The sequence below is a fragment of the Pelobates fuscus genome, chromosome 2, assembly GCF_036172605.1.
Source record: "Pelobates fuscus isolate aPelFus1 chromosome 2, aPelFus1.pri, whole genome shotgun sequence".
Taxonomy (NCBI): Eukaryota; Metazoa; Chordata; class Amphibia; order Anura; family Pelobatidae; genus Pelobates; species Pelobates fuscus.
This window is the reverse complement of record NC_086318.1, coordinates 312,255,850-312,267,350: the sequence shown is the minus strand read 5'-3', so window position 1 is coordinate 312,267,350 and position 11,501 is coordinate 312,255,850. Positions and strand designations below refer to the sequence as shown.

The 11,501-nt window shown below is 40.0% G+C and overlaps 1 protein-coding gene across 1 annotated transcript in view; it reads left to right on the top strand.

Moving 5' to 3' along the window:
* The first annotated feature begins 393 nt into the window (after positions 1 to 393).
* The window catches only part of CCN6 (cellular communication network factor 6), a 30,340-nt gene continuing 19,232 nt past the window's right edge, over positions 394 to 11,501 (top strand). The window contains exon 1 of the mRNA XM_063441286.1: positions 394 to 533. Within this exon, the coding sequence (XP_063297356.1) occupies positions 483 to 533 (51 nt within the window). The 5' untranslated portion in view covers positions 394 to 482. The remainder of the gene's footprint in view (positions 534 to 11,501) is intronic.

Sequence of the window (11,501 nt, the reverse complement as noted above, 5' to 3'; positions counted from 1 at the left end):
ACTCTTCCAGATCAGCTGTTTTGACCTTAAAATTAAAATTCAACTTGAATTCTCATAAATAACCATAAAACTCACTAAAAACAGTTCAAAATTACATATTGTTTCCGCATTTGTCCTAGCGTAGAAAACCATTAAAATATATTGTGCTAAAAACACAAAACACAATATATTAAAAAAGCAAAAGAATTATACCAGCACTCTGGGAATTAAAAAAACGAAATCTATATGCTAACGTTTCTGTTCCACACGGGAACTTTCCCATGTGGAACTGAAATATATATTTAAAATGATGGTAAAAAAAATATTTTTGTGAAGTGTCATTGGCTGGCTGGAATTCCTGAATATGTGTGTATGTGTGTTAGAATGCATGTGTGCACAGAGGAAGGGAGGTAAGGCAGGCAATGCAGACAGAGGGAATCTTTGTATGTTGTCTTGTATTTGGCTGAGCGGAGCCTCTGTCTCTCATTAATATTCCAGTCTGCATGAACATGAGGTGGCTTCTTTTCACTCTCTTAACAGCTTACTATCAACAGGTAAGCTTCCTTTGAACAAGGTTCTTTTTATTTTAGCAGCATTATTGTACTTGCTTTGCGGTAAAACTATCTGAGAAAGGCTTCAGGCAAGACAAACTTTTTCAAGTGCTTAAGAAATCCCACTCGGTTGAGATCACAACAACGTTTTACATTTCACAGGTTTCCTCCATCTTGCCTGCTCTCACTTTTAATTTAATGTCGACTGACAGCGAGGTTTGTAGAAGGAGCACTGTAGAGCGCGCATTGCAGTGACGCTTGTTTTCTGACATTCCTGATATACAGCAATATCCTGCCCTGTTGTTTTTCCACTAGTGTCGGAGCCCTGAAGCACTTTTCTGTTTACCAGATGAAAATATAAAACTACCGACATAGGGTTAGGCAAATTTCATTACATCATGACATTCAGTGGTCATTAACGGGTTAATCCGGTAATTCCAAGCATGTCATAGGAACTGAATGTATTAGAATTGTCAACATTTTCACATGCCAATAGTGTGTGAAACAGATAGCAAAGTAAATGACAAAAGTCTCCTCTCACTTTATAGTTTGTCTTTATTGTTTTATCCGAATATATTTATTCATGTTAAAAATACAAATGTTATGCAGTAAAAACAAATATTTAATTCGGTAGCTCTAGAAAAGATCAACATATTAGGGCTTATTCACTAAACTCTATATTGAAAAAATAGTAATGTTTTTCCTAAAATAGCCTTTGACTATAAAAAAAAAAAGTCAACAATGACAGAGTTGGAAACTTTTTCCAAATCAGATATTTTGGCCAAAATGTATAATTTCAGTACGTCATAGAATCAAATTATGGTCCGCACTCAGGGATATACCCCTGTAATCCACCAAAAAAAAAAAAAAAAATATAGATTTCTTTCAATTTTCACTACAGTTCTATATTCAATGAGTAAAGATCAAGATCATTGTAATTTTTACTAGCGGGGTTATTTCCTAAACCAGGAATCATAAAGAAAATCACAAATTTTAGGCCTGAATTTTGGAATGGAAAAAATCTCCAGCTTTTCTCCAGTTAGGGTAATTTGGCATACAATTTGCAATTCCTTTGGTAATTTTAATAAATGAAATGCAGTCTTCGTTTAGAAACTAGCTAATAGAGCATCTCTCTCTCTCTCTCTCTCTCTCTCTCTCGCTCTCGCTCTCTCTCTCGCTCTCTCTCTCGCTCTCTCTCTCGCTCTCTCTCTCGCTCTCGCTCTCGCTCTCGCTCTCTCTCGCTCTCTCGCTCTCTCGCTCTCTCGCTCTCTCGCTCTCGCTCTCTCTCTCTCTCTCTCTCTCTCTCTCGCTCTCGCTCTCGCTCTCGCTCTCTCTCGCTCTCTCGCTCTCTCGCTCTCTCGCTCTCTCGCTCTCGCTCTCTCTCTCTCTCTCTCTCTCTCTCTCTCTCTCTCTCTCTCTCTCTCTCTCTTCCCCTTTCAGTGATGACTAAAAGGCAACAGCTATTGCTTACGTATATAAGGGCCTTATAATGGACTTATGCACAAATGAGATTCAGCTGCTAAAAACTATTCAAATGCATTTTAACCACTTAAGGACACATAACATAAATTTGCCATTATACTGGCCTTTTACTTAGGAAGAGGTGTCCTTTAGGGGTTAACTTGTGCCTGAACAAGTCAATCTGTCCATGTTTTACCTATGGACTCTCAATGAGACGCTACAGGTAAATTGATTCATTTAGTGCAGAATAAAAGGCATTTGATTCATTGGTAGCAGCTGAAACTCATTTGTGCAGAAGTCTACCTTATAATCACTAACTAATTAGTGAACAATTATTTCTAATTAGCATGTTTACGCCATCATGAATTAAAGTGTTTTTGATGAGACCAATATAGCTTGATGTTTCATGGAGAATTTCAAATTGCTAGGACATGCATAGGTAAAAAGGTATTGAAATTGTAGTGTTTTTTTTTTTTTTACAGGCATGCTGTTGGCATTGTTAAAATGTCTAACTATGGCATCCATCCACTGGTGGCTCTAGTCTTTGTGAGGCCTTAGGTGAAACTCAAAAATGAGACCCCCACTAACGAAAAAAAATAAATAGGGGTTGCATTATGTGTAACAATCAAATAATAACAAAGAGCTGTAGTTATATTTAAAGGGCACTATAAGCACCAAAAACAACTTTAGCTTAATGGAGTGGTTTTGATGTACAGATCATGCCCTTCAGTCTAACTGCTCAATTCTGCCATTAATGAGTTAAATCACTGTTGTGTCTGTTTATGCAGCCTTTGCCACAGCCTGCATGACAAAATGTTTTATTTTCAATCACACCTTAAAGGGACAATATAGTCACCTGAACAACTTTAGCTTAATGAAGCAGCTTTGGTGTATAGAACATGCCCCTGCAGCCTCACTGCTCAATCCTCTTCCATTTAGGAGTTAAATCCCTTTGTTTATGAACCCTAGTCACACCTCCCTGCATGTGACTTGCACAGCCTTCCATAAACACTTCCTGTAAAGAGAGCCCTATTTAGGCTTTCTTTATTGCAAGTTCTGTTTAATTAAGATTTTCTTATCCCCTGCTATGTTAATAGCTTGCTAGACCCTGCAAGAGCCTCCTGTATGTGATTAAAGTTCAATTTAGAGATTGAGATACAATTATTTAAGGTAAATTTACATCTGTTTGAAAGTGAAACCAGTTTTTTTTTCATGCAGGCTCTGTCAATCATAGCCAGGGGAGGTGTGGCTAGGGCTGCATAAACAGAAACAAAGTGATTTAACTCCTAAATGACAGTGAATTTAGCAGTGAAATTGCAGGGGAATTATCTATACACTAAAACTGCTTTATTTAGCTAAAAAGGAAAATTTGCTTCATACTTACCGTAATTTTCTTTTTCTGATCATTATTCATGGCAGCATTTACTCATGGGTAGCTCCTCCCCTCACAGCAGAAAGGACAGGAAACAGAACTCAGAAACTGGTATAAATAGATCCTCCCCCTTCCCATCAGGCAGTCTTAGTAACTAGCATCACATCTTATAGTATATGGGTGGGAACGTAATGCTGCCATGAATAATCAGAAAAAGAAAATTACGGTAAGTATGAAGCAAATTTTCCTTTTTTCCTGACATTATTCATGGCAGCATTTACTCATGGGGAATACCCATGAGGGACAGAGTTCAAAAACAGCTAATAGCTATAAAACCATTATTGAGCTGCATAAATATTAGAAGACTTTAAAAAAGCCAAACACGACATCAATAGGATATTGTCATACATTCTGCTCAGACAAGTAAATTAACCTAGAGGCTGCAAGGTCAGCAACCTCCTGGCATTCAATATCTGAAATATCCTGAATAATGATAGAGTCAGAAAGGAATTAAGGCCATGATAGCCTAAGTTAGATCAGGATAATGCCATTTTGATATAAAATTTAAAACCAAATTGATGGCCTCATCAGATGACCTTGACAAAGGCATAACAGACTGTTGGATGAGAACAGACACACCATGCTATTAAACACGGGGAGAATTACACTGAGAATCCAATTACTTCCTGGATGTAATTATTAAGGACGATTCACACTGCTTCCTCTTGCCTTTTTGAACTACTTACCTGTGGATACAGGAAACAAATCAATATCTGCCTGTCAGAAAGAGGCAGAGCCTAGTAGAGAAATAAGTGTTATTAAAACACTGCAATAACGAATATATATACCGTATTTATCGGCGTATAACACGCACCGGCGTATAACACGCACCTCATTTTAAGAAGGAAATTCCAGGAAATTTCCCCCCCTCCCATAGTGCCCCCCCCCTCATCCCATAGTGTTCTCCCCCCCTCCCATAGTATTCTCCACCCCCTCATCCCATAGTGCCCCCCCTTTCCATAGTATTCTCCCCCCCTCCCATAGTATTCCCCCCTCCCATAGTGTTCCCCCCCTCATCCCATAGTGTTCCCCCCCTTTCCATAGTTTTCTCCCCCCTCCCATAGTATTCTCCACCCCCTCCCATAGTGCCCCCCCCTCCCATAGTATTCTCCACCCCCTCCCATAGTATCCCCCCCCCTCCCATAGTATTCTCCACCCCCTCCCATAGTGTTCCCCCCCTCATCCCATAGTATTCTCCACCCCCTCCCATAGTGTTCCCCCCCTCATCCCATAGTATTCTCCTCCCCCCTCCTTTCAGTCCCACCAGAAACCGGAACCTGAAATTGAAGTTCCAGTACCGCGGTGCGCGCTGAACACCGGCCCACGCTTCAAGACAGGTAAGTAAATATGGTATATCAGCGTATAACACGCACACATCATTTCCCCCCTATTTTCAGGGAGAAAAACTGCGTGTTATACGCCGATAAATACGGTATATAGCAAAAATCAGGCTCACAACAATACCTCACACCGTGGATGAATTGATACAGTAATGATCAGTCACAGGAGAGGTATAAACCAATGACATTACTAGGCAAAGGCAATAAGAATCATATACAGATTAGTTAAGGATCAATCACGTCAGTACCTACATTCAAAGAAACATATTGTAAATAGTACAGATTATGCCAAACAGTATAATCAAATTTATTAGAGACAGTTGTGTAACATAAGTAGGATATATGTAATTGGCAGGATACTGATGAGAAGGTGGTAACCAGAGGCACATGATCCATTGTGGCAACCGACACATAATAAGCAGGATAGTAGAAGATATTCAGTTATCCTTATAAGAATAAACAACCGCTTACTTACTCTTACCTTATCTTCATATAGTGATGAAATACTAATGGCAGAGCCTATGGCGATAATAAGCAGTTTGTATTATCTGTAAGATATCAACACCAATACAAGTATATAATCCACAAGTAATAAATCAATGCAATGTTAGGAGTGACCATAACTCATACCGATCTAGGTACAGAGACCTTGAAAAACATATCAGTCAAATGTTTGTCATCAACAAGCTGCATTACATTATATTATGTAGGATGAATAAACCACTTAACCCCTTAATGCCGTTACGACGTACCATGCCGTCCCGCATTAAATGGGCTTTAAAGCCGTTGCGGCGGCATGGTACGTCGTAACGGCTTTGAGCCCCTGGAGGAGAGGTGTACTCACCTCCGCCGCGATCCTCTTCTGGGGGGCTGCCTGACAGCCCAGGCAGCCCCCCTCCGGCAAATGAGGCCCCCGGGGGCCATGTGATCACTCTCAAAGAGCTGGCTATGGATCTGCCAGCAGGGGGACTGTCTGAAATATCAGACAGTCCCCCTGCTGGTAGGAAAGTAAAAATAAATAAATTAGACAAGTGTAAAAATAAATTAAATATATTTATAATATGTATATATATTATATATATACATATTATATATGTGTAACGTCATACAAAGTGTATTTTAATATTAATATAAGTATATATATTAATATTAAAATACACTTAGAATGACGTTACATATATATAATATGTATATATATTATATATATAATAGATGTACATATTCTATATATATCTATCTATATATATATAAAATACAAATAACCGCAAATATATATATATAGATAAATACATATAATTACATAAAAGATTACATTAGTATACACGTAGAATTTAAATACCTTTAAATGCATATATATTAAAATTCTACGTGTATATTTAAATAATCTTTTAATGTAATTATGTGATTTGATTAATTAAAATTTGATTGACATGCCTGACAACACAGGGAGAAAGTGCAGAGAATTTAATTCGCAAGCACTATATTTGACCCTGTAACTCTCCAAGACACCATAAAACCTGTACATAGGGGGTACTGTTTTACTCGGGAGACTTCGCTGAACTCAAATATTAGTGTTTCAAACTTGTAAATTGTATTACAACGATGATATTTTAAGTAAAAGTGAAGTTTTTCGCATTTTTTACAAGCGAACGGCACTTTTACGGTCTATATTATTGTTGTAATATGTTTTACTGTTTTAAAACACTAATATTTGTGTTTAGTGAAGTCTCCCGAGAATAACAGTACCCCCCATGTACAGGTTTTATGGTGTTTTGGAAAGTTAGAGAGTCCCATATAAGGCTTGCATTTCATTTTTTTCACATTGAAATTTGCCAGATTGGTTATGTTGCCTTTGAGAGCGTATGGTAGCCCAGGAATGAGAATTACCCCCATGATGGCATACCATTTGCAAAAGTAAACAACCCGAGGTATTGCAAGTGGGGTATGTCCAGTCTTTCTTAGTAGCCACTTAGTCACAAACACACAAAAACAAATATGAACGCTAACTTTGGCCAGTGTTAGTGACTAAAAAAGACTAAACATACCCCACTTTCAATACCTTGGCTTGTCTACTTTTTCAAATGCTATGCCATTATGGGGGTAATTCTCATTCCTGGGCTACCACACCGTCTCAAAGGTAACATTACTAATCTGGAAAATTTCAATTTAAAAATGGAATGTTCTATATTTGACCCTGTAACTTTCCAAAACAACATAAAACCTGTTAATGGGGGGTACTGTTGTACTCGTGAGACATCGCTGATTACAAATGTGCATTTTTTTGCAGTAAAACCTAACAGTATTATGACATTCACAGTTAAAATGTCAGACGGAAATGCAAATTGAAAAAAAAAATCTTATTTTCTCACATTTTTTTACATTTTATTCATAATAAATTATGTTCCATATATGAATAGTTAATGATAGATTAAAGCCCTGTTTCTCCTGAACAAAATGATATATAATAAGTGTGGGTGCATATAATATGAAAGAGGGGAACTACGAGTGAACAGACATAAAGCGTAAATTCTAGTTTTTGTTTACGTTTTGTTTTGATCAGAACGTGCACTATTGACTCCGTCCTGAAGGGGTTAAAGCCATACATTGGTAGCAAATTCCAGATCTAAGGACCCCTAGAAGAATCCCCATGAATATCAGAAGAGAGGACCGTAATGGAGTTACCTGTTAAGGGGTTTTCTCTCTTGTTCTGGTAGCAGGTGAATTTTACCTGAAATAGTAAACCTCCCAGTGTCAATTAAAATACTTGCAATACAAAGTATCGAAAACTTACCTGGATCATATGAGCCTAAAAGAATACCTTTAATTGCAGAAAGGAAATTATAATATTCCCCTTCACAACAGGGGAATCTTGTCAGGAATTTCTGAACATTAATTCCTTAAGAACCAAAAGCATGCCACCCCTGACCTATCCTAAAGGGATTGCCAAACTCCCAGGTCCCCAAGGGATAAAAGAGAATACTGCATATAAAAATTAGTACATTCTCCAAATTATAAAGATTATGTTTTAAGGAAATGTACTCAGTTCTAAAGAATATGTTAAACCAATTCCAGAGAATTGAGCAAAAAAATGAATAAAAAGCACAAACCAGGCGGGCGGAGCTTGGGAGCGAGACGAGACAGACGCCATTTCCAACGGCTCCCGATCTGCCGATACTAATCCACAAACTGAGACCTCTCACAGGAGCCCTTCACCCTCCAAACCACCCTCATAAATCTCAGGAACCCTTGCCGCATCGATCGATGCCTTTTAAGTACGCACCAAAGCAGACCAAAGTGAAACGCAAGCCGGGAGCCTGCGCGCCCTCGGTCTTCCCCTGCCTGGAGACTTTCCTCCTCTGGTCCCGTCTGACCGACCTTCCCGCTACTACGGGGAAGACCGCGACAGCCCCCCACAGCACTGAAGCAGCAATGGGGAGATGATCCGAAAAAGCTCAGCCAGGTACTCAGGCCGAACAGGGGGATATAGGGACACTACTACAACGCCAAGTGTGCCCCAAGATGGCTGCCGCAGAAGGCCCAGTCCCCTCTGTTCCCTCTCCACAGCCAGTCCCGAACAAGCCACCAGAACAGCCTGCACCTCGGAGCTCCCAACTCCCAGCTACTGCCACATCAGATGGCTCTGCTCCTGCTACAAAACAAGACCTGCAGAATATGCTGCATGAGTTCCAGAGAATCCTGGCAGCAGAGCTAGCACTTCTCCATACAGGTATACAGCAGGTCACAGACAGGGTGCATACAGCTGAGGGTGCCATCCAGGATATGCAGAATGGAATGGCTACAATGAACAAGACAATCCTACAACTACAATCTACCCAGCAGGCATTTTCACTGCAGCTGTCAGCCCAAGAAGATAGATATAGACGGAACCACATTAAAATCCGGGGCATACCCGCAACAGTAACTGTTGAAGAAATGCCGCACTACATCAGGAGGCTCTTGGCTTCCGTACTGCCTCCGTCGGTAGCCAAAAAGATCACCCTGGCAGGGTTATACCGCCTCCCTACAAGGGCATCACCAACAACACCCCTGGATGCTCCTTACCACAGGAGAAGGCCCAAATTATGGCTGCCCTGAGGGGTCGCACCCCACTCACGTTCGAGGACTCTAACTTATCCTTTTACCAGGACCTAACCAGAGCCACACTTCAGTGGCGCAAATCGCTGAGCCAACTTACAGGGCAACTGCGCTCCGCAGGAGTGACATATAGATGAGGGGCACCAAGATCGCTAATCGTCACCCACGATGGGACCACGCACAAATTTTCCTCCGAAACTGAGGCTCCTGCACTTCTCTCCGCTCTGGGCCTCATGGACTCAACACCCACTACCCCTGCCCAGACGCCTACCCAGACCTGGGACCCAACCCGAGTGGTGCCGTTTGTGCCTAGAAATGGAACCGGACACCCCGCGGCCCCCGACTGAGGAGGCAGACTACGACCCCAAAAATCGGCAGCACAAGCCACAGCCCAAGCTGTTTGTTTAAGTTTATGATTTTTACATGTTCACATTGTTCTTTTACACCTCTTCCTTATTTATTGTTCTAGAGCACCAAAATGCACTCCGTAACTACGGGGAGACGTCTACCAATGGCGACCACCCTGAATAACATGACACACAGACCCATACCAGTCTCGCAACGATGCCAATCTAAGCCAACACGCACACACCCCCCCGGTCAGGGATGACCACCCCTCACGAGCAAGCCCCCAATAGACCCTAACTACCATGCCTTCTAACAAAGGCGAGAACCCTGCAAGGAAAACTCCTAGTCAATCTGTCGACACAAGCATACAACCCAATCACCTCAAGACACCATCTTGTAATGTACTACCTACAAGTTAGCAATCTTGCATATAATGCCTCTACGTCCTGCCTCTAACCACACATATGCCACTAAGATCTCCCTAGGAAGACACCTCACAATCTCCTTTACATTAAAGCAATTAATGTCTATCTCATAGGGGTCACCTAGGGTCATAATCTTGCTATGTATTTTAAAAAATGTGCAACCTAACCATGACACCTATTGCTTATTGTTACGTGTTTCATTGATGCACATGTGTCACATCATGCTATTACTGTATCCATTGCACAACGAAAATAAAGAATAAAAAAAAAAAAAGCACAAACCAGACCAGAAGTAGTGAATTCTTCAGAGTAGAAGTTTGCGGAAAAATAAAATGATACTAAAGTTAAGACCAGGAGAGAAACAAGCCAATATGAACAGCTTTTAATTCAGGTAATGGCTTCCGAGTTACCTACTTATGAGAACGATTAATAGCCCAATTTGTGCTCCTGCAACCAGCATGATGTACTCAGCTGTCCATCAGTAACGGCATATATCTGAAGGTTAACCCCTTAAGGACACATGACGTGTGTGACACGTCATGCTTCCCTTTTATTCCAGAAGTTTGGTCCTTAAGGGACTGCCACCAAAATTGAAAAACAAACAAAAAACATTCCCTATCTTGATAAGAGAGGAAAGGATATCTGGCAATAGAAAAACTTTTGAAAAAAGGGTCTCATGTATAAATACATAGGAGTGCACACAAAAAGGCCTTAACCCCTTAACACCGCAGCCAAATGTACAAGTTGTGAACGAAACAAAATGTAAACAAAACCTGGCATTTGCGCTATATGTCTGTCCAACCGTAATTCACCTCTTTCATATTAAATGCACCCCCCTTATTATATATCATTTTATTCAGGGGAAACAGGGCTTTCATTTAATATCAAATATTTAGCTATGAAACATAATTTAATATGAAAAAATGGGAGAAAATAAGATTTTTTTTCATTTTTTTAGTTCTACATGACATTTTAACTGTCAATGTCATAATACTGTTTGCTTTTACTGCAATAAAATACACATATTTGTATTCAGCAAAGTCTCACGTGTAAAACAGTACCCCCTATGTACAGGTTTTATGGTGTTTTGGGAAGTTACAGGGTCAAATATAGCACGTTACATTTGAAATTGAAATTCGCCAGATTGGTTACGTTGCCTTTGAGACTGTATAGTAGCCCAGGAAATAAATTTACATCCATAATGGCATACCATTTGCAATAGTAAACGACCCAAGGTATTGCAAATGGGGTATGTCCAGTCTTTTTTAGTAGCCAATTGGTCACAAACACTGGTCAAAGTTAGCGTTAGTATTTGTTTGTGTGTGAAAAATGCAAAAAACGCCAATTTTGGCCAGTGTTTGTGACTAAGTGGCTACTAAAAAAGACTGGACATACCCCATTTGCAATACCTTGGGTTGTCTACTATTGCAAATAGTATGCCATCATAGGGGTAATTTTCATTCTTGGGCTACCAAAGGGTCATAAAGGCAACGTAAGCAATCTGGCGAATTTTAAAGTGAAAAAAATGAAACACAAGCCTTATATTTGACGCTGTAATTTTTGAAAACACCATAAAACCTGTACATGAGGGGTACTGTTGTACTCGGGAGACTTCGCTGAACACAAATATTTGTGTTTCAAAACAGTAAAAAGTATTGCAGCAATAATATCGTCCGTGTAAGTGCTGTTTGTGCGTGAAAAATGCAAAAACCGTCACTTTTACTGGCGATATCATCGTTGTAATACATTTTACTGTTTTGAAACACTAATATTTGTGTTCAGCGAAGTCTCCCGAGTAAAACAGTACCCCCCATGTACAGGTTTTATGGTGTCTTGGAAAGTTATAGGGTTAAATATAGTGCTAGCAAAT